This window comes from Girardinichthys multiradiatus, chromosome 13 (assembly GCF_021462225.1).
Source record: "Girardinichthys multiradiatus isolate DD_20200921_A chromosome 13, DD_fGirMul_XY1, whole genome shotgun sequence".
NCBI lineage: Eukaryota > Metazoa > Chordata > Actinopteri > Cyprinodontiformes > Goodeidae > Girardinichthys > Girardinichthys multiradiatus.
The window spans coordinates 42,648,698-42,672,126 of NC_061806.1; the positions used below are offsets into that span (position 1 = coordinate 42,648,698).

At 42.3% G+C, this 23,429-nt stretch overlaps 3 protein-coding genes across 4 annotated transcripts; all 3 read right to left on the minus strand.

The window, feature by feature from the left end:
- Window positions 1-1,818: 1,818 nt before the first annotated feature.
- Window positions 1,819-16,074, minus strand: LOC124879097 (free fatty acid receptor 3-like). Of its 2 annotated transcripts, none has more exons than XM_047383408.1 (2): window positions 15,951-16,074; window positions 1,819-3,267 (listed from the first exon to the last, which is right to left on the minus strand). In XM_047383408.1, the coding sequence occupies exon 2, from the start codon at window positions 3,228-3,230 to the stop codon at window positions 2,253-2,255; it is 978 nt and encodes a 325-aa protein (XP_047239364.1). In that variant the 5' UTR covers window positions 3,231-3,267; window positions 15,951-16,074; the 3' UTR covers window positions 1,819-2,252. The 2 variants fall into 2 exon arrangements, with proteins under 2 accessions (XP_047239364.1, XP_047239363.1); XM_047383407.1 differs by lacking the exon at window positions 15,951-16,074 and adding an exon at window positions 4,952-5,585.
- si:dkey-211g8.9 (free fatty acid receptor 3) lies at window positions 7,456-10,217 on the minus strand. Its single transcript, XM_047383406.1, has one exon. The coding sequence runs from the start codon at window positions 9,422-9,424 to the stop codon at window positions 8,384-8,386; it is 1,041 nt and encodes a 346-aa protein (XP_047239362.1). The 5' UTR covers window positions 9,425-10,217; the 3' UTR covers window positions 7,456-8,383.
- Window positions 14,228-23,175, minus strand: tekt2 (tektin 2 (testicular)). The gene is made up of 10 exons (XM_047383405.1): window positions 22,729-23,175; window positions 20,322-20,506; window positions 19,194-19,319; window positions 18,893-19,098; window positions 18,672-18,815; window positions 18,480-18,594; window positions 16,690-16,797; window positions 16,470-16,613; window positions 16,309-16,388; window positions 14,228-16,157 (listed from the first exon to the last, which is right to left on the minus strand). The coding sequence occupies exons 2-10, from the start codon at window positions 20,475-20,477 to the stop codon at window positions 15,947-15,949; spliced, it is 1,290 nt and encodes a 429-aa protein (XP_047239361.1). The 5' UTR covers window positions 20,478-20,506; window positions 22,729-23,175; the 3' UTR covers window positions 14,228-15,946.
- Between the last annotated feature and the right edge of the window lie 254 nt (window positions 23,176-23,429).

The window sequence follows — 23,429 nt, forward strand, 5'->3', positions numbered from 1 at the left end:
GTCAGTTCTCCAGATGTTTGTTGGCAGAGGAGCATCCAGCCTGTTGTCAGCAACCAGGCTCTGTTATGGTAGGAGGCTGTATCATGGTATGGGCTTGGATCATTTCCTCTTCTGCGATCCTCAAAGCCAGTATGTCTTGCTCTGTGCCCAATGCTGGTTTCCCTTGTGTAAGTCGGTGGTAAACCAAGGAGCGACTCGACCCTTTAGGCTTCAATGATGAAAAGGAGCATGATTATCAATAAAATGATTAAACATATACAACTAGGTCCAGGCAAGATCAACACCAGCAATCAATAAAATATGACCTGCTCACTGAAGTTCTGGCCAAGTCTCATTTTGATGGTTAGAGGTTAAAAATGGGGATTTTTGTCTCTGACTGGACCCATGATGCACTGGTCACTTAGGTCACCAGAGAAAATGCCTGTTTCTGTGTGGCTTATTGGTAATAAAAAGAGATGATTTATCAGGACATTTTGGATTTAGACGAGATGATGAGCCCTAAAGTCATCAGATGTTGACGTGAGGTAAACCCATTCTAATTTAAATCATTGACCAGGATCATTTCAAATCTGATATTCACTGGATTAATGAGGCCAGGGTGCAGAAAGAACTGGACCAACCATCACCTGGAGCCCATCAATGAACGGCTTCAAGGACATAAGAAAGATGTTCCTGGTTCTGGTGTTGAATGTAAAAAGCTGAACGTGAAGCACCTTCTCTAAACTGGTTCAGTTTAGGTAAAAACAACTTTAATTTGGGATCTCCTGTTAAAACTCCCGCTTCATGTATCTGAAGAAGGTATGGAAACAGATCTCTGGTCAAACATCCTTCAGTGACTCAGAGGAACAGAGTCACTGTTTAAAGTTGGAGTGTTTTATGGGAGCGAGGATTTCACCAATTAAAAAGCTGAGGATGTCATATCAGCTGGCAGGCAGTGTAAACACGGAGATTAGACCACGGTGTGTTCAGGCCCCACTGTAAACTCTGACTCTTTCTGGTCTGAAGGTACTTCAAACACTGTCGGATGATCAGATTGCAGCCATTTCCTGTCTGTGACAAGCAGCTCCTGAGCAGGTGGTGTGAGAGTAAACACGACATCTCTGTTTACTGTCCTGTTGGTGATTCGATTACGTAGAGCTGGGAGAGGTGGGAACATGATGTGTCCATGAGCTGAATCCAAGACCGGCTCATCTACTGAAAGTGGAAAGCTTCTCACTGGAGGCTGCAGGTTTTAGACAGTTTACCGTCCCATCACTGAGCCTGGCTGCAGGGACTGGTTCCTCACAGCAGCCTGGATGTTCCTTTTCCAACCAACATCTGAAGAACTGATCCATGCTCTCATTGTGTGATGGTCCATCCCAGAAGCCTCTGAGCCCAGAGAAGCTGACTCCTCTGAGGTTAACATCAGGCTGTTCTCTGTTGTAGAGCTGAACTAAGGTTCTCCACAGTAGTCTCTGCTCCATGTGGTTCTATCAGTCGGTGATGGATGATGGTTCTGGATACAGAACCGTCGCAGGGATCATTTCTAGAGCTTAAAATGCACAATTTGAGTTCAGACTATGTTACTTTTGTTAAACTGTTGTTGTAATGTTGACCCTAGTTAGGATGAACATTACAATTAAAGACAAATACACGTGAGTTTTACTTGTTTGCTGCACAATGTATCACACATTTATTGTTATTGCAATATCACTATATGCAATATGCATATTATTTAGAGCTACACTAAATATTAGCTTATTATGGAAGTACCATGCATTCAGGGTCTGTTTGCCTGCAGTATATTTGGTCTTTAATGCAGCAAAAAGACTTTTTAGAAGAAGCAACTTTTTCAATGAAACTTTTGGTTCTAAAACATCAAATTTAATTATTTTTCCAGTATTTTTCCAAACAACTCATAACCTTGGGTTGATGTTTGCCATGAACCCACAGCAGACAGACATTAAAACTTGAATTATCTGTTTATTTATAGCAACTCATGTCGTTATGTCGCAGCATTCACCAACAGTGTTGCGTATGGCATGTTTTCTTAGTACCGTGCAGTCCTAGAACAGAGGATCACTCAGTCTCAGCTTTGGATTTGCTGCTTAGAAAAGCAGAATCAGCACAAACAAAATCAACTGCTCATACTGGAAGGTTACTGGGTTAAGAACAGCCTGCAGAAGATCGCTCTCAGGAGCTTCACTTTATCCACATCTTTATCATGAACGACATTCTTTAAAGCTATAAATGTGTAAATTGTGTCAGGTTCTTCAGGGTGGAGCTTCTGCCTTGTAATTTTCACACCTCGACAGTTGGTGTTGAAGACGGTGAGGAGTTCCAGGATGCGCACACCCCAGAATGTGCATCTTGGCCGTGATCCTCCTGAAGCAGCGGTTTAGCATGCTCCTGACTGCTGCTGATGACAGGTAGAAGATAAATGGATCCAGGCAGGCGTTGAGGGTGCTGGAGAGCAGCGCCAGGTTCCTCCACTCCTGGCTCTCCTGTTGGGCGAAGCCCACCACGTGGGAAGCGTTGTAAGGCACAAAGCAGACGGTGAACACTATCAGCGTCCCGAGTGCCAGGCCAATGCATCGCAGCCTCCTTCTCCGGCTGATGCTGGGAAGGCGGGACAAGATGAGGATGAAGTTGACATAGCAGAAGCAGCTGATGATGAAGGGGATGCAGAAGAGCACAAGGAAGAGCTCCAGACGAACAGGCAGCAGGATTTCGAGCTCAGCCTTTGAGAAATTCAAGTAGCAGGTGGGTGGAGGTTGGACAGGACTGCTGGTGTTGCTGCCGTAACTCCACTGAGAGTACGGCAGGACGTAGACGATGCTGAGGTTGCAGGAGGTCAACACCCAGAAGGTAAAGCAGGCCCACATAGCGTAGCGAGGCCGGCGGCACACAGAATATCTGAGGGGGAAGGCCACGCCCAGGTAACGCTCCACGCTCACAGCTGTGAGCAGCAGCGTGCTGTTGTAGATGGTGACGTAGAAGATAAACCCAGTCAGTGGACACAGTGAGTAGGGCAGCAGCCACGCCATGTTGTCGTACGCCTCTTTCATTTTAAATGGCAGGAAGGCCAGAAAAATTAGGTCTGAGATGGTGAGGTTGAGGAGGAGGACATCGATGGGCACCCCCTTGCGAAACACCTTCCGGCAGAGGGTGATGAAGGACAGGATGTTGGCAGGGACCCCAAACAGGAAGGTGAGGATGTAGACAGAAAGCAGCAGGCGACTGTAAAACATGGCGGCTGCTCAGATCAGGGACACGTTTTCAGAGAAGCTGCGTGAAAGAAAACAAAATCAGATCTGATGAGTTAAGATCATCATCTGCTGCAGTCTGGGGGGAAACACAGACATGTCCTGATGAATTCAAATATCAGAAAGTACATTTATTTCTCATATAGCTTAATTCCACACAGAGTGATACTCTTCAGTGTTTTCTGTAAAGATTTAAGATTCAGCCTTTCAGCTGATAACCCAACATTCAGCTTTAGGCTTAAACAATCATAGAGAAGACTGCTGACTGGACAGACGTCCAGAAGACAGTAATTAACGCCCTCCACAAAGGAAAGCCACAAAAGGTCTTCGCTAAAGAAGCTGATTGTTCAAAAAGAGTTGTATCCAGGCATATTCCAAGAAAGTTGAGTGGAAGAAAAAGGTGTGGTAGGAAAAACAGAACCAGCGGCAGGGAGAACTGCATTTAGGGATTTGGGGAAGCTTCACAAGGATTGGACTGAGGCTGGAGTCAGCGCATCCAGAACCACAACACACAGACGGATCCTACACATGTGCCATGTCACCTACTGGTTCTGGTCCACTGGGTTTTCTGAAGTCCACACAACCATCCACCAGGACATTTTAGAACACTTCATGCCTCCTCCTGCTGACAAGCTTTTTCCAGCAGTACTTGGGACCAGTCCACACTGCCAAAGGTACCAAAAGCTGGTCCAATGACCATGGTGTTACTGTGTTTGACTAGCCAACACGTTGGTCTTACCAGAACCTCATTGAGTAGCTATGGAGTTCTGTCAAGAGGAAGATGAGAGACACCAGAACCAACAATGCAGATGACCTGAAGATCCCCATCAAAGTAACCTGGGGTTCAAGAACACCTCAGCAGAACCACAGGCTGATCTCCTCCATGTCACACAGCATTGATGCAGTAATTCATGCAAAAGGAGCCCAGATCCAGTGTTGAGTCCAGATGCTGTACAGAAGACGGAGGTGCTGTTCATTAGCTCCACATTTCTGGATTAAATATCTTTTCTTTGATGTTTTTCTGAGAAATATTGTTTTCATCAGATGTGAACCTGAATCATCAAAATAAACAGAATATAAATTAAATATATCTGTGTGGGATAAATGCTGCCAACAGAAGCTCCACAGGTTGGGCTGTAGGTTTGACATTGACCCACTTTGACACCCGCTTCCTCAAGGAATCTGCCCTAAAAGCTTAGATCCAGAATAATCATCACGTCAAGCTGTGGTTCTGACTAATGTGGCGTGGTACTGAAGAACTGCCCAGATTCACCTGGTTTAATTGGAGTTTGGGGAAATATTAATGCTTCATTTAGGAGAGAAATGGTGAAAATTTACTGAAAGTGAAATACTCCATAGCCAGCTACCAAACAGAACCGGGTCAAATCTGTGCTTAGTCTTTAAAAGCACAAAACCATATTTTTTACAGATCTTTGAAGATGATTAAAAAAAAACTGAAAACAGAAGCGAGACACCAGACTTCCTCAGATGCTTCTCTCATCAGCTGTTTTCTAATCCTCCTCTTCTTCACCTTTGCTCCATAAAAACAACTGAACAGCATCATCGAACAGGTTAAAGATGAAGATGACAGTACAGCCATCAGGAAACCAATCAGGCTGCACACTGGAAATGTTGCAGCTTTCAGACACAATTTCAGTAACAAAGCTCCACCAAGAAGAAATTAAATGATGCACAGATGTTTTTACCTTGATCAAGGTCGAAAATCCAAACTCTCCATCCCTGCGACCGCTGGCTTCAGTTTCAGGAGTCAGACTGTTTAGTCGAAACTCAAGACGATGCTTAATATGCTCCAACTGCGGAAATTTAATCAACTTCAGGACGCAATCTGTTCTCTAAACATGGTCTCCCAGCAACCAAAGGGAGAACATGGGTGATGCAGTTTATCATAGGATGTGGTCGTGTGAAAATCGCTGTAAGACGGATAGGAGACGACCTTGGTGACCACTGGAGGCCAAACTTTTAAGGTAACTTCAGAATTTTGCTCGGGACCATTTTTGTTCACCAGATCCCAGGAATACTGGACAAACAGTACTTATGTTTTTATTAAGATAAAAACCAAGAGTTGTTGCATACCTGCATTAAATACAGGATGGGAATCAAACATGTGGGTCCAGTTTGAGTTAACCATCTGTGATCTACTGCACTCAAATTGTTGTAGTTGTATTTACTGATTGTTTAATTGGCACTTCTGTGATTTTGTAGTTTTATTTCTTGATCATTTTTTTATCTTTGATGAAAACCGAGCAAAGATTTACTAAAATGTGTTTAACTAATCTAAACTGAGGTAATATGAGCCAGACTAAAACAGGATTAGTTAAATTAATCCTAGACAAAATAAGATGAGGCACATTAAGGTTTTATTAGGTGAGGCAGGATAAGGTCAACTGAAAAGTTAAGGTAGAAATGGTTACAATACAATTAGATGATTAAGGTTTGCAAAAAAACCTGAAATAAAGTCAAACTAGCTAAACTTATAAAAGACAATTAAAAAGGCTCAGTGATGCTAAGATAGAAATAAAAGATCAAGTAAACTAAGCTGAAATAAACTAATGCCAGCTTGATTAGTAAAGTAGAAAGGTCAGGTAAACTAAATGAATACGAGAAAAGTAATATAATACTAAGTTAAATGGAGTTAAGTTGAACTAAAGTAGGAAAACTGAATTAGGCTAAGGTAAACTAATATAATGTGAATGAAAAGCAAAATAAGGAACTAAGTAAAAATAATACAGTAAGCTAATACAAAGAAAGAGAATAAAAACTAGGATAAAATGCACTCAGTGGAGGTCAGTGTAAAGGAATTTCAACATGTGATAAACTAAGTTTAGAAAAAACAGGAAAATCAGTTCAAATAAAGCAAACTAAACTAAGAGAAAATAAGCTAAACTAAACCTATCTAAGATATGGTATGCTACGCTATGCTACAATATAACAGCTTGTTAGAAATAACCTTTATTAATATGATTCATAGCTGTTTTTCCCATTTATACTATAGTAAAATAAAGTATAAGTTCTAATGTTTCCTTTTTGTTAGAAAAGAATGTTTATAGAAACACATTACAATTATAAATGGCCCAATGGTTGTCATGAACGACCTGAAGCTGGGGCACTGGGTTTGATGGTGGAGCAGCCGGTATAACTGGTTTGATTAGAAACCTACAGCACACTTAGATTAAGTATGTACACCCGCTACAACACAACCTACCAGATAGACACCACAATAGTGACACATAGTCTACTGATAATCACTGAGGGAGGAAACATCCATTAATATAAAACTATATGTGACCTTCTATCGAAGCTCTTCATCATCCTCTAACAGACGGGAACCTCAGCGCTGATCTCTGTAATCATTCCTTAATTTAGATTAAAGGAACTAAACGTTAGAAACTGTTTGAGAGTCGTTCCTTTAAGAGTCAGAGTTAGATAAAGTGTGTGATCGCTTCTGGGGACCAAGGACCGGAGGATCTCTGAGGCGTCTGACCACCAACAGGGTACGGTAGCTCAGACAAAGATAAAGTAGAATCAGGAAAAACTAAAATAAGGTAAACTATGATATATGCTCAGATATTCAAAGATAAAATAAGATAACGAAGACAAAAGCGAACTGACCTGAAATCAGCCAATATAAACTAAGGTAAAGCTAAGGGTATGCTAAATTAAACTAAGGTAAGAAAATGCTAAATAAAAAGAGATAAGCCACATTTAAGATGATCAAAGATGGTGAGCATAAAGCAATATATAATAAGCAAAGCCATATTTATAATGAGTCAAGATACACAAAAATGATTAAAAAAACACTAGACAAATTAAGGTAAAGAAAGCTAATCTAAGCTAAGCTCATTAAATTATACTAACCTATAGCATACTAAATGAAATCAAAAGAAATAAATTCAGTTTTAGATCAACTAAGATCACTGAAGATACAATAAAGTAATCCTAAACAATCTCAGCTAAGGTAAAATAAAAATCAAGTAAATCAATCTTCAAGTTATCAGTTCAAATAAGATCAAATTAAATAAATCAAGATTAAATAAACTAGAATATGCTATTTAATGCTAAGCTAACATAAAACCATGAAAACAAAGCCAAGCTCAAAAAGAAGACGAAAAAGGAAATAGTTCAATTTAATTCAATTGATTTTTTCACGCAGTTATAAAAATAAACCACCTGGGGCGCTATACAGAAAACATCCAGTTAGGTAAAAAAGTAAAAAAAAAAACACTCCTTCCTTTATGTTTGTTGGACAATAATCCAGACAGACACGGTTTCTCAGAATAACCTTCGGTTTAATGATTTAGAAACATTTATTTATCTAGTAAAGCAATTCATTTATTTTAGACATGAAACTATTGTTAAATATTAAATATTTGTCAGAGCTGTAATTTGATTAATCCCTTTTTATTTAAATCTGTTCACCAAACCATGGAGAAATGACACGTTGAATAACTGCTGGTTTAGGCTCTAACATGGCCAGGCGTACATGACTCCAAGGGCGTCCACTCGGACTCGAGGCGGACATCAACCGGACACATTGTCGGTGAGGCGCAGACAGTCTCACTGCCACTATCTGTGCCGCGCTGACAGGTTGTCCATCCTTGTCCCTAGTCTGGTTTATACCATGGCCTTATATACAACCTTCTTTTCTTTTGGTTTTTCCAAAGCTACAAGGCAAATTAGCTCTTCCTCTTGGTCCGATGATGCCTTGGTTCCCTGGGTACGCTCGACGATGAAACCTCTAATGTCCGCAGACAGCGAGCGGCAAATCCACGCCGAGTCCCCACCACTCAGGGGGTACGCCTGACTCATTGGGACTTTTTAGACGCCAAACAGAGCGATTTGTCTCTAAACGTATTGTCTGACTCAAAGGTCACCACTGCTTTGATAAAAGGCTTTGTGTTTATAGAAACTCAACTCTCATGCCATCTTACAGATAGTTTATTTATTTAGAGAGGATTATTAGAGTATCGTTGCTCTCAGTGTGCAAGAGTCACCGTAAAACTACAACATGAGGCAAGTTTTACCATCAGCAAACTGGTGAAACCACACGAGTCCTCGGTATCTCATGACTGTGTTCATCAGAGTTCTGCAGTCTTTCTTCCACAGCACTCTGTGCTGGTTCAGACGTGAATATGAAAGATGGTTGGTTTGTTTTGTTCGCCAGTGTATCCTTGACTTTCTTTTGTCACCTCTGTTTGCACCTTCTCAGACGTTGTAGGTGGCACCTTGATATTTGCAAACCCATGGGTGGGTTTTCCTCGATGTCGAGACCCATCGCTCCACCTGAAGTGACTCTGCTGGCCACAGATTCTTCCTAGGATGCCCTTCGACACAACAGGCGAAAGCATCAGCATCACCACTGGCTCCAGGAAAACATTACAGGAGCTCGTCAGCATTGCTGTAGCTCTCCATTTAACATTTTCCTGCTGAACAAACCCAACAATGTGCGAGGCATTGTAGGGGGCATAGCAGATTACAAACACAGCCAGCGTGGACAGCGCCACCGCCAGGACTCTCCTCTTCCCCAGAGGAGGCAAATTTGAGCGCCACACCAGAGAGACGCAGCGCAGCGTGCAGAAGCAGGTCACAACCAGAGGCAAAATAAACAAGATGATGGCCATCTCCAAGCGAAGAGGAAGCAGGATCTTCAGCTGCGTCGTGTTGAAATAGTTGTAACAGGCAGAGACATCATCCTGGACGCCAACAAAGTAAGCCCCGCCTTCAGCCACAAGGCCAACCCCAAGGTGCACAATCACCAACGCCCACAAGATGGTGCAGATGAAGCAGGACAGTCGTGCACGGCGGTATCTCTTGTAGATGATGGGGAAGGCGATGCTGAGGTAGCGCCCCACCGTGACTGCGGTAATGAAGAGGCAGCTGACGTACACAGAACAGTAGAGGAAGAAGCTGTAAACTGGGCACACAGGTGCTGGTAGCATCCAGTCCTTCAGAAGTGTCTCTAAAACCTTGATGGGCAGCCAGGCCATAAACGCCAGGTTGGCCAGACATAGGTTAAGGGCGTAGACGACGTTTGGTGTGGCACCATGTTTACGAGCCTTGCGGATGTACACGAAGAAGACGAGCAGGTTGGCAGGAAGCCCCAGCAAGAAGGTGAAGGTGTAAACAGAAAGAGCAACATAGTCGGTGACCGTAAGATCCATCTCTTTAGACCAGTCTGCTAAAGCTCAAAGATCTCTGCTCAAGTTCTGTGGGATAGAGGTGAAAAGCGAGCCAAGCTCTTTCTCCTTGGTCCACACTCATCTCTGATGCAGAAGTAAAAGCTCACCATCAGGTAACAACAGCAACAAAGGAGGCGGTGGCCAAGATGTGGGCGCGTTGGGGGCGAGGCACACGACATGATGACAGATAAGGAGACGCAGCCACTCAGGCAGAAGTATGGCGCATTTATCCAACACCAGCCTGACTTAATCACCCTCTCAGCAAAGGCCAGCAGACAGGTAGCATCTGGGCCCTTAAGTGAAATGATTCAGAATAATCTGAGCGGTTAGGAAGCACATGCTGTCAGAGTGGACTGGAGGACCAGGCAGTAAAACTGTAAATGTGCCCTCAGTGATGGTCGATGAGGGGAAGTTGGGCTCTTGGCCAGGGAGATATTTTTGGGGCATACAGTTGCTTCTAACAGTTTTATGATGGCGAGAAAGTTCCTGTGACGGAGAGAGGGGATGTGTCATGTTGGGGGCTTTTGGTAAAGAAAATGGAGCAGAAAATCACTGAGGCTTTTTATCAGAGGAAACCTGAGATACCCAGAAATGTTCTTCCACGAAAGCAATCACAACAGGAGGTGTTTGTGTGGAGAACCGAGCCGGCCTTCTGACAGGACTCTGAAGTGTTAGTTGCATTAGTGTTGGCTTGGTTCTGCTGCTGTGTACTCAGGATGGTTTCTGTTTCAGCTGGTAATATTGATCTCACTTAAGCTCTCATACTCCTCTTCCCTGATAATCTCCCAGACCAATAAATAAAACTCTAAAAGTGAACCAAAAAAAAATAAAACAAAAACCTTCTGGCTTTACAATTTTCAGTGGTCCTCAAACTAGGGATGGACAAAAATAACAGAGTCAGGTGAGATTTATTGTGGCGAGGAGCCTGTTTACCACTTTATTTATCTCAAGCAGAGTCAGAGTTCCCGTCCTTATCACAGCCTTTATGCTTCTAGCAGCAGCGGTTGATCAAACACCATGACAAAGCCATTAAAGCAAATGGTTGATAAGACGTGAGCGAATTTTAGATAAACATGTGCAGGTGGAATAAATCTGAGAAAAACAAGGCTTTAAATCACATTTCAAGAATGTTTAAAAGAAATCAAATATTTCAGCTCAAAAACAAGAAACCTCCAACTTGTTACCTGCTGATGGTGCTTGGAGACAGCTTTTAGTTTTTAATATGTAATCCTGATATTTAAAGAGCATTAATCAAGAAATGTTCTAACGAAAGAACATCCACCTTCTGAACTCAATCAGCCATATTTTCTTGATCAAGTTTGTTCTTGGACTCAGAATGTTATTTTCAACTGAGCAAACGCTGTCAGGTCCGAACAAACGGCCGGCACCAGATAAACAGTCTATAAGAAACAGGAACACATCCAGCAAAGACCTGTGAGGTCCATCAGCCTTCAGCACATTATCTCCTGCAGGCCAGCTTCTCTGCTAACAGATGTTTGAGAAACACCTTGGAGCTAAAATCATACTTTCAAACGGTCATCTTCAGGAGCTCTTTGTTGATTCAGCTATAAAATGGAAATATATAGGAACATATTATGTCTTTGTTACAAGCTGCTGCTAGCATAGAGTCTAAAACTCCAGATGGCAATATTGCTGGGAATCACAGGATACTTTCCAAGAATTTCCAGGGTACTTCCTGGTATGTTCCTGGACTTTACAGAGTACTTTAAAGCATTTCTCAGGTACTTTCCTAGAACTTGTAGGGTACATTTGAATAGTTCCTTGGATCTTACAGGGTACTTTCCCAGAATTTCCAAGGTACTTCCTGGTATGTTCCTGGACTTTACAGAGTACTTTAAAGCATTTCTCAGGTACTTTCCTAGAACTTGTAGGGTACATTTTAATAATTCCTTGGATCTTACAGGGTACTTTCCCAGAATTTCCAAGGTACTTCCTGGTATGTTCCTGGACTTTACAGAGTACTTTAAAGCATTTCTCAGGTACTTTCCTAGAACTTGTAGGGTACATTTTAATAGTTCCTTGGATCTTACAGGGTACTTTCCCAGAATTTCCAAGGTACTTCCTGGTATGTTCCTGGACTTTACAGAGTACTTTAAAGCATTTCTCAGGTACTTTCCTAGAACTTGTAGGGTACATTTTAATAATTCTTTGGATCTTACAGGGTACTTTCCAAGAATTTCCAGGGTACTTCCTGGTATGTTCCTGGACTTTACAGAGTACTTTAAAGCATTTCTCAGGTACTTTCCTAGAACTTGTAGGGTACATTTGAATAGTTCCTTGGATCTTACAGGGTACTTTCCCAGAATTTCCAAGGTACTTCCTGGTATGTTCCTGGACTTTACAGAGTACTTTAAAGCATTTCTCAGGTACTTTCCTAGAACTTGTAGGGTACATTTTAATAATTCCTTGGATCTTACAGGGTACTTTCCCAGAATTTCCAAGGTACTTCCTGGTATGTTCCTGGACTTTACAGAGTACTTTAAAGCATTTCTCAGGTACTTTCCTAGAACTTGTAGGGTACATTTTAATAGTTCCTTGGATCTTACAGGGTACTTTCCCAGAATTTCCAAGGTACTTCCTGGTATGTTCCTGGACTTTACAGAGTACTTTAAAGCATTTCTCAGGTACTTTCCTAGAACTTGTAGGGTACATTTTAATAATTCTTTGGATCTTACAGGGTACTTTCCAAGAATTTCCAGGGTACTTCCTGGTATGTTCCTGGACTTTACAGAGTACTTTAAAGCATTTCTCAGGTACTTTCCTAGAACTTGTAGGGTACATTTTAATAATTCCTTGGATCTTACAGGGTACTTTCCAAGAATTTCCAGGGTACTTCCTGGTATGTTCCTGGACTTTACAGAGTACTTTAAAGCATTTCTCAGGTACTTTCCTAGAACTTGTAGGGTACATTTTAATAATTCCTTGGATCTTACAGGGTACTTTCCCAGAATTTCCAAGGTACTTCCTGGTATGTTCCTGGACTTTACAGAGTACTTTAAAGCATTTCTCAGGTACTTTCCTAGAACTTGTAGGGTACATTTTAATAATTCTTTGGATCTTACAGGGTACTTTCCAAGAATTTCCAGGGTACTTCCTGGTATGTTCCTGGACTTTACAGAGTACTTTAAAGCATTTCTCAGGTACTTTCCTAGAACTTGTAGGGTACATTTTAATAATTCCTTGGATCTTACAGGGTACTTTCCAAGAATTTCCAGGGTACTTCCTGGTATGTTCCTGGACTTTACAGAGTACTTTAAAGCATTTCTCAGGTACTTTCCTAGAACTTGTAGGGTACATTTTAATAATTCCTTGGATCTTACAGGGTACTTTCCCAGAATTTCCAGGGTACTTCCTGGTATGTTCCTGGACTTTACAGAGTACTTTAAAGCATTTCTCAGGTACTTTCCTAGAACTTGTAGGGTACATTTGAATAGTTCCTTGGATCTTACAGGGTACTTTCCCTGAATTTCCAAGGTACTTCCTGGTATGTTCCTGGACTTTACAGAGTACTTTAAAGCATTTCTCAGGTACTTTCCTAGAACTTGTAGGGTACATTTTAATAATTCCTTGGATCTTACAGGGTACTTTCCCAGAATTTCCAAGGTACTTCCTGGTATGTTCCTGGACTTTACAGAGTACTTTAAAGCATTTCTCAGGTACTTTCCTAGAACTTGTAGGGTACATTTTAATAATTCCTTGGATCTTACAGGGTACTTTCCCAGAATTTCCAAGGTACTTCCTGGTATGTTCCTGGACTTTACAGAGTACTTTAAAGCATTTCTCAGGTACTTTCCTAGAACTTGTAGGGTACATTTGAATAGTTCCTTGGATCTTACAGGGTACTTTCCCAGAATTTCCAAGGTACTTCCTGGTATGTTCCTGGACTTTACAGAGTACTTTAAAGCATTTCTCAGGTACTTTCCTAGAACTTGTAGGGTACATTTTAATAATTCCTTGGATCTTACAGGGTACTTTCCCAGAATTTCCAAGGTACTTCCTGGTATGTTCCTGGACTTTACAGAGTACTTTAAAGCATTTCTCAGGTACTTTCCTAGAACTTGTAGGGTACATTTTAATAATTCCTTGGATCTTACAGGGTACTTTCCAAGAATTTCCAGGGTACTTTCTGGTATGTTCCTGGACTTTACAGAGTACTTTAAAGCATTTCTCAGGTACTTTCCTAGAACTTGTAGGGTACATTTTAATAATTCCTTGGATCTTACAGGGTACTTTCCAAGAATTTCCAAGGTACTTTCTGGTATGTTCCTGGACTTTACAGAGTACTTTAAAGCATTTCTCAGGTACTTTCCTAGAACTTGTAGGGTACATTTTAATAATTCCTTGGATCTTACAGGGTACTTTCCCAGAATTTCCAAGGTACTTCCTGGTATGTTCCTGGACTTTACAGAGTACTTTAAAGCATTTCTCAGGTACTTTCCTAGAACTTGTAGGGTACATTTTAATAATTCCTTGGATCTTACAGGGTACTTTCCAAGAATTTCCAGGGTACTTTCTGGTATGTTCCTGGACTTTACAGAGTACTTTAAAGCATTTCTCAGGTACTTTCCTAGAACTTGTAGGGTACATTTTAATAATTCCTTGGATCTTACAGGGTACTTTCCAAGAATTTCCAGGGACTTACAGGATACTTTGTGAAACTTACAGGTAACTCAAGGTGCTCGATATGGATAAAAATCATCTATTTTTTTGTCATTTTCCCCAAATAGACCAATTTATAAAACTCAGGAACCACTACAGACGAAATTATGAAAAAAAGTATTTTTAGAGAAATTATAACTACATTAGTGGACATTATGATATTAATATATTTGTCTCATTTTCAACACCAGTTACTCAGCAATGGCAATATGAACAATGTGTCATTATTAAGGAGTTCTCGTCCAACAGGAATATTAGTAAAACATACACCGCTTTAAAAGTCTTAATGCTGCGGTTATTTATGTTTATCAGTAATGATCAACAGATAATCTTTAATTGAAATGTTGCTGTTTTTACAATAAATGTCAGATAAGTGACTCGTAACGGTGCTTTTATCATCATATTTTATCTTTCATTACCGTAGAGAATATTTTTACCGTCAAACAGCGAAACGTTTAATGCTTATATTATTCTTCAAAGTAAGAATTTAACCATTTTCAACTTTTGGTGATGTTCAGGGTAGCGACTCACATGCTCCTTAACTAAATGATCATAGCAGCTGTATCATCCTGAGGTAATTCAACCTTCAACCATAAGCCCTGGTGATGGCGCTCTCAGGCCTGACAGAAAATGGGAGAAATGATATTCTGGGAATGTTTCCTGTATGTCAGAACCAGCCGCTGTTGAAGGGGGCGCTGCAGCCAGTCCTGTAATCACTAATCAAGTGATTGGAGCACAACAGTAACACATTTATTCACAGCTGTTTATCCACCGACAACATTAGCATCACTGTCTGTTGTCATGGGAACCGTGTGCTCCTCTTGTTGCAGCTGTTTTGTCAGCACCCCTTTTAGGCCTTGTGCAACAATCTCACTAGTGGGTTTGTTTTGGAAAGTGACCCTGCAGCTGTTGAGGCCGGTGGTTAGTTCATAGAAGGTGAAACTGGTTTGTTGAGCCGCCATCTTTTACTGTAACTACTTTTCCACAGAGCTGGCAGGTTGGCTGTTAGCTTGTTAGTGAGTTCACCTCTCTTCTTTGGAACAACAGAGTAACTTCCACTGACTGAAGCCCCGCACTGGTACCGGTAGGATAACAAACACGTCACACACTTACTTGTAACCTGATAGGATGAGCAAACATTATGACCCCAACAAGTACCCTGCAGGTTTGAAGAAATGCCTTCTTGCAAAGTAACCTGTAAGTCAGTTCTAAAAACGGTTCTCTGTAAGTTCTGGGAGGGTACAGGAAGAACTATGTTCTACTAAAACATTCAGTTAGAAGGAAGTTCTTGTCAACACAACAGTGGTTCATTCCTGAAGTTAAGGGCCCTTGCAGGAACCCTGAAGAACCACTGATCCACAATCACACGAAGGTCCAGCTGCTTTGAAGGCTGGGTCAGGACTCCAGGTCAGAACTTGTTGTGAATTCCCTTCTCCTTGTCTGAGGACCTGGTCAGTTTCTCAGACAAGGGGATGTGTTGTTTGCACATTAAAGCACCAACCCTCCTATCTGTCAAACATCTCCCTTGTTCACTACTGATCTGATGTTCACACTTATTATCAAAATCTTTCTTTCATACTTTTCATTTGGATTTAAATATATGACTCTGGTGACTTCTAGAGGTCGTATGTCTGGGTTCTGGTTGTGGTCAGGTCATAGCAGTAATAACATAAAACAAACCAAAACAAACACAGTGATGCTTCCTGTCGTCAAGGTAACAGGAGCACTGAAATCTAATTGGCTCTCGGTCAGCCACAGGATGTGGCATGTTGGGAATGTGCTGCAGGTGAAATTCAGGTAAACACAAACACAGAGTCCATCTCCTCACTGGGCCAGCAGCTGAAGGTTGCTCCTCCTGCTTGAATTCATGAGCGGAACCAGCGGCACCGTAGGCTTATTGGTGCCGGATGGATTTGTGATGACGGTCTTGGTCCTGGTCTGCATGCTGCGCTGCTCCAGAGACAGGGCTTCCTGTTTTCTGGAAAGATCCTGCTGCATGCGGCTGTGATGGAGCTTCATCTTCTGCAGAGAGTGTCTGACAGAAGTAACAACATTAACTCACGACTGTACGTCCAAAAGCAGCTTCTGACTGCGTCTCTGCAGAGAAAAGCTCCACAACAAACTGCTATTGCCACTACTTTTCTTGACCAAATAAAACTGATCTGGAGATCAGGAGAAGAACTCACTGAGCTTCTGAGAGTTTCTGCTTCAGAGCCTGGATTGTGGCCTCCAGCTGCTGAACCTCAGCAACAAGGCCATGCTGCACCTGAAAACAAAGAAGATGAACAACTTTTAAAGTTTCTGTTAAGTTATTCAAAGTTGCTAACAACACAAGCTTCACGCAGACCTCGTCGCGGCACAGGTCCACGCCAGACCTGCGGCTCCTAGTCTCCAGTCGGGTGTGAGCCAGCATCAGGGACACAGTCTTGGCCTGCAGGTCTGCGTCCAGCCCCCGGATGTCGCCCTCCATCTCTGCCATCTCATCCTCAGTCTGTATAGAATTACAGAAGCACATCAGGAACACCTGGAGATGGATACAAAACCAGCTCTTGTGGTTCATGTCGTACGTTTTTAATTTGCCACTGCAGGTCATCTCGGGCCTGCTCTTCGTGGCGATTCCGTTTCCGAAGAGCAAACTCTGTGGCTCTGCGCTGGGCCTCCATCTCATTATGGAGCTACGAGAAACACAAACCAAACCTTAAAGAAGAAACATTTTCCACTGATCAGAGTGAAGCCCAGCTTCAAGCCCACACACTTCCAGGGGTTAGACAGGGTCAGACACACAAAGTCTTACTAATGAGTCTATACAGTTCCTTGTACAAGTATTCACAAGTAAACTTTTCCATATTTTGTCATAAACATCAGATTTTACAGGGAATTTATGCGACAGATCAACACAATGTAGGACATGATTGTGTCAGACTGGATGGAGAACATCAGGTTTCAAGTCTTGCCACATAATCCCATTTCAATTTAAGTCTGTACTTTAACTAGGCCATTCTTATTCCATAAATCTGCTTTGATCTAAACCATCCATAGTTTCTCTAGCTGTATGTTCAGGGTGGTTGTCCTGCTGGAAGGTGAACCTCCACCCCAGTCTCAGGTCTTCTGTAGCCTCCAACAGGTTTACCTCCAGGATATTCCTGAACTTAGGTCATCATCTCTGAACAGCTTCCCTGCACCTGCTGATCAACATATCCCCACAGCATGATGCTGCCACCACCATGTTTACAGCGGTGATGGTGTGTTCAGGATGACCTGCGTGTTGTTTTCCTCTACAGTGTGTAGCATGTAGACCAAAAGGTTCAGCTTTGGTATCTGATCAGAGAAGCTTCTTCCACATTTTTGCGGTGTCTCCTAAATGGCTTGTAGCTAAACTGTAACCAGGACTTCTTCTAATAAGATCTTTCTTCTTGTCACTCTTCCATAAAGATCAAAGTTGTAGTTGTCCTGTGGACAGGTTCTGAACTGTGGATCTCTGGTCATGTTGTGAGTTTATTTAGTTCTAAATGTTCTTGGCAACATGATTACTTAGCTGTTATTTAAATTGCTCCTTCTCTCCTTCCTCTCAGAAGGTCCTGCCTTTTACCAGGTTGCAGTTCTGTCCTTCCGGGTTAAATACACATTAAATAAGCTCCTCCAGAGCTACCACGGGCCTCCTGAAGGCCAAGTGAATACGCAGTAAACAGTGGACATTGGAACTGGAAGTACTGTTCTAACATATAAATGACCTTCTGACCTTATGTCTTTTGAAGCTTTATGTTGGGGAAAAACCTGCCTTGAAAATGTTTGTTTCTTCTCTTTTGTAATTTATTTTCTAAATACCTGAATGTAAAAATAACTTCTTCTGAATATTTTATTCTCACAAATTAGATCAGATGTTCAGATCAAACAGTTACAGGGTCCTTCAGTAGCCTCTTTACCAAATACTTTTTTTACTGTCATTTGAGTAATGTTTTGCTACTCAACCCATCTCTGGTCTTGGTAGGTCTGCAGGTGGTCCATACTTTCTCTATGGTCAGATGATGATTAAACAGAGCTCTGGGAAATGTTGTAGGACCTAACTCTGCTGTTAACTTCTCCACAATGTTCTCCCTGACCCGTCTGCTGTGTCCCACTGTCTTCATGGTGCTGCTTGTTCTCTAGAGAACCTCTGAGGCCAGAAACAGCTGGTAGCTTAACAAGGCATTTGGGTGCCATGGGTTTCATTTTGGATGGATCAGAGTTGTGGCTGAATACAAAACACACGTCACACTTTTCAGATGTTTATTTGGAAAATGTTGAAGATCACGGATCATGTTCCTTCCATTTCACAGTTATGGACTATCTCTGCCCTGCTGGTGTAACTCTCACCCACCTGCGCTCTGCTGAGGCTCATGTCCTCTCTTATTTGCTGGGACTTGTGCACGGCCTCGTGGGCCCGAGCCACATTATACTGGCTGAACTGGGCCCACTCCTGGGGGGTGGAGGAACTGCATTGATCAGGACATTTCATCAGTTGACATGCACAAGGTTTAGAAATGTGAAACCATCAAGTGTTCTGCTTTACCACGATGGAATCCGGGTCGGGTTTGTCTTCAGGGAGATGTTAGCCGACTTCATGTTGAGGGACAGGCAGGACATATCGATATCCAGAGCTTCCATCTTGTTCTGCAGATCCGCGGTCAGCTGGTGTCGAACCTCCTGCAGGACACTTCGTATGCAGAGTGAAGAACAGCAATCAGAGGAAGAAAAGAGTCTGAGTTAAATCAGATCCACAGTAGAACTCACCACAGCTGCTCAAAGGCCCGCCCAATGTTCTGCTGCAGACGCTGCTGCACGCCTTCTATCAGCTCCACCTCCTTCTTCAGCTGCTCCTCCACAGGGTCGCTAACCAGCTCAAAGTCCCGCCGCCCCTCCCTCAGCGTCAGGCACTCATTGCTGACCTCCAGGGGGATGGAGGTGGCGGCCAGGGCCAGCTCACTCTGCTCTTTGGACTGTCCCAACAGACATATACACAGAAGACACAGCAGAACGTGGTGAGAAACACATCTGAAAACACAGACCTAAAGAAGGTTCCTTATCCAATCACCAGAGTGAGAGCCTCCATTTCCACATCCACTTTCTGTGCAGAGCATTCCAACACGTCCCTCCACCGAGCAACATCCCAGATCCGATCACTGAGCCTGCGAGACGTGTCGCTCTCATCCCACACTGTCTGCACATGCGAAAGAAAACTAATTTAATATGTTGTTTTATTTCTACAAATACACGAAGAATCCATCAAATTAACTAAATCTCCACCAAGATTCAACAAAAAAGATCAAATTAAGTGCTCCACACAGACCATCACTCCTACGGGCAATTTATAGGAGCCAGTTAACCCACCTTGGACATCATTTGGACTGCATGGGAAACTCGTGTACCTGGACAGAACCATGGAGCCACATATGCACATGGAGAACATGGAGACCCAAGTCAGGATGTAAGAAGCCAGGACACCCTCCTTGGTGCAGGAAAGCTGCATTATTTATTATTTATTTATGTAGATAAACTATATAACCAAAACTGAAGGGTCCCACCACCAGATCAATGACTTCTGGTGGTCCAATTACTTCCATGGTTGCAGGTGTGGAGAATCCTGGCTGACCTGAACAGAGTTCTGACCTCAACCTTCCTGGACACCTTCAGTTCTGGTTCTGATCTAACTATAAACTCACTCCTAACCCTTCTGATTGACAGACGGACGAACGGAGGAATAAACAGATCGGATTGATCTTTGATCTATTCTAGACAGACTTTAGATCAATAGATGCTTTTGTCTGATTTTAGTTCTCAAACTGATTAAGTTGTGACTAAAGATTTCAAAAATCAACCAGAAAGTTAATGGTTTACAGATGAACAAAATCTGCTCAGGATCTCAACTTTCTGCTTTCAGTTTCCAGCTGTTCAGATTGCTGGTAAACGGTTAATGGACTGAACTTATAAAGCGCTCTTCCAGTCATACCGACCACTCAAAGTGCTTTACACCAGAGCAACATTCACCCAAACACATTTATACGCCGATACGCAGGTCTGTAGGCAACTTCAGGTTCAGTGCCTTGCCGAGGGGCAAATCGACATGTGGCAGGAAGAAGCTGGAATCCATCCCACAACTTTCACATTACAAGATAACTACTCTTCCCACTGAGCCACAGTCACCACCTTCCAGTGGTCCCACCTTGCAGCGGGTCTCGTTGCGGAGCGTCCTGGCCTCCTGTCGGATCTCATGGGAAACGTGCCGGTCGTGTTGAGCGGTGCCGGACAGCTGCTGGTTGTTGCTGTGCCACTCGGAGACGTTGTGCCGCAGGCTGGGCTTCAGCGAAGGAGCTGACATCCTGCTGCAGCTTCAGATGTGGAAATATCCTGAAATATTAGCAGAATATCCTGAACATGGATTCTTTAAGTTAGACATGCAGATCTGATTAATAGGTGCCAATGTTGGGTTCAGGGACAGAAGAGCAAATTACTAATAAATCTATCAGAATAAATAGATATTTATAGAATGTACAGTTGTAGCCAAAAGTTTCAGTTTCACAGTTTTCATTTTGTTACATCTGATTGCCAGAGATGTTTCTATGAGATACTGAAGTTCAATAATAAGGATTGTCAGTTCGAAGGTCTTTATGAAATACATGAACTCTATGCAAAAGATCAATATTTACAGCATCGACCGTTCTTTTCCAAGACTTCTGCATTTCATGCCATCATGCGGGATGTCCTCTTCTAGGCCAAGTCCTGACAGATGGTCGGCCATTTAGCTTCATCCCGTTGTCCACCTGATTTTAGAGAACGAACCACAGGTTCTTAGTGGAGTTTAGGTCTGGGGAGTTTCCTGGACACAGGTCCAACATCTCCAAGTTCATTGTACTGTTTGTGGTGCTCAAGTCAATTCTTGCTACTCTAAGTCAAATCTCCAGTCTTTGAAGGACAAGTCCAAGTTAAGTCTGAAGTCTCCGTTTTTGTGACATAACTGAGACTCAAGTCACCATCTCTGGCAACCACGGATCTTCACTAAACTCTTCCTGGATTGTTGGGAGAAAATGCTCTTAGAGGATCTTTTGATCCCACTCTTTATTCCTAGCATGGATTTTAGGCAACACTGTGGGAGTGGGATGAGAAACAACTACAAATGCTATCAGCATTAAACTCAATGTAGCTTTCACCTTTTCTTATCCGGACAGTCCTTTTTCCAGATGTCCCAGACGGTCTGAAGGAGGCTTTTTTGGGAAAAATAACTCCATCCTCTGCTCCCCAATCCTGGATGTTTCTTCAGGCTTCTTTGCCTCACTCACACCTGCTGTCTTTTCTGAGCAAGCTCTGCACTGGTGCAAACCAGATCTCTTACTTGATTTTTCTTTAAGAGTTACCTTTGCAGGATTTTCTCAGGTATCCAGAACGTTTAGTCAGGAGAACCTTTCTCTGTCAAGTTCTGATATATTAACTAACAATAATATCCGGGCCTGTAAAGCTGCTTTGATGAAAGGCGACGATGACATGATTTTCTTGGATGTAACCATTGTTGACAACAGAGGAGCGGTTTATGGCAACTCTCAGCTTTAAAGCACCCTTTCTGGGATCAGGAACATCAGCTGCTTCGTCCTCATCAACAAGGAGAGGATCTATGAAATGATGCTAGCAGCTAAAATACATGATGTTTTCATTAAATATATAATTAATTATTTCATCTGATCACTCTTTACAGCTACCTGGTCTAAACTGCCACCATAAACTAAAACCGACATTTCTGAATGTTCTTTGACCTGTATATGGCGCAAAATGTTTCTTTACAAATATTTTACATAAACAAGTCTACGGTACGGAGTCCGCGAGGGGACATGGGGGATATTTTCTTTAGCAATCACCTTGAGAAAGCTGTGCATTTGACAAACTGCTCACAAACCAAACAGCACTGATATGTCATTGATATGGTTTATTTGTAATGCAGGTTAACACGCTGTCAACAATGCGATTAAATACTTAGTTTAAGAATCACGAGAAAAACAAAAGTGGGGTGCACAAAAAGTACCCATCATGCAGCAGTAATAAGCAAATAAAGTGTCACAGATGTGGTTTCGTGCAGTTTTATTGTTCAGTAGTTTGACAGCTTGTAGATAAAAACTGTCTTTACGTCTGATTGAAGATCCTTTTATTTAAGGCAGATTTCAAAATAAAACTCAATAAATCTCAAAAACGGGTGTAGTGTTTGTTTCATTTTTGCAGTTATCTGGTTTGGAAACTATCTCACAAAGTATTGCGAAATAACGCAAAGACTATTGCGTGAGAACGCACAAGAAAAAAAAATCCCCCATGTCCCCTCGCGGGCTCCGTACTCGCGGGCTCCGTAAATATGAACGCATTAATTAGCATGTTGTGTAAAAAGGCGGTTTTAGATATTCAGTCCATATAAAGTAGAACACTTGAGTAATAATGAACTTGACCTGAAAAGTGGACTTTTTAATAACAGGTGTCGCTAGAACTTTACCCGTCTGACCATATCTGAGTCCAAACTGTCCCTAGAGCTCTATAATCACAAAGAACCTCCAAAACCGGACCCGAACGGCTCGTTTTTTATCGTTTTAACTCACCGGCGTTCCAGAAGGTTCTCATCCGGTGGCGCGTCCAGGGGCAGCGTTACTATAGCAACGGCCACAGACGCGGGAGCAGTCTCCAGGCAACAAAACGACACACACACACACACACGCGGATGAATTATTAAAATCCGTCTGTGACCAGCACCGAGCGACTGCAGGTTGAATCGACTCCATGTTCGGTCCGTTTGGGTTTTATGGGTCGTTCGTTCAGTTCAGGCTAGCTAACAACATTAGCTCGAGGTCCAATAAGCGCTTACAAGCTAATCTTCAGGTTTTAGAGACAGGCCCAGTATAACATTTTCATTCTGAGTGGAGTCATTAAAAACTACATATTAATTATCCATAAAACGTGCTTAGCGTGCAACCATTTTATCTTTAACTTGAATTTATTAAACTAAACTAGTTTTGATTGGGCTGTAAAAAGGGAAGGGTTGAAGGTCATCTCCAAACTATCTGAAGTCCATCATCATACCGAGAGAAGGATTAATCCCAAGTGGAAAACATCTCAGACAGCTGCCAATGTTCCCAGGAGTAGATGCCCCAGCAGGTTCAGCTCAGAGAAATGACTAGAGCTCCATCTCAAGACTCTACAGGCCTCACTTAGCAGGTTAAAGGTCATAGAGGACTGTTACAAAAACAGTGAACCAATATGGCTGCTTGGAAGGGTTAAAGGAGAAAGCTTCATCTCTCTAAAA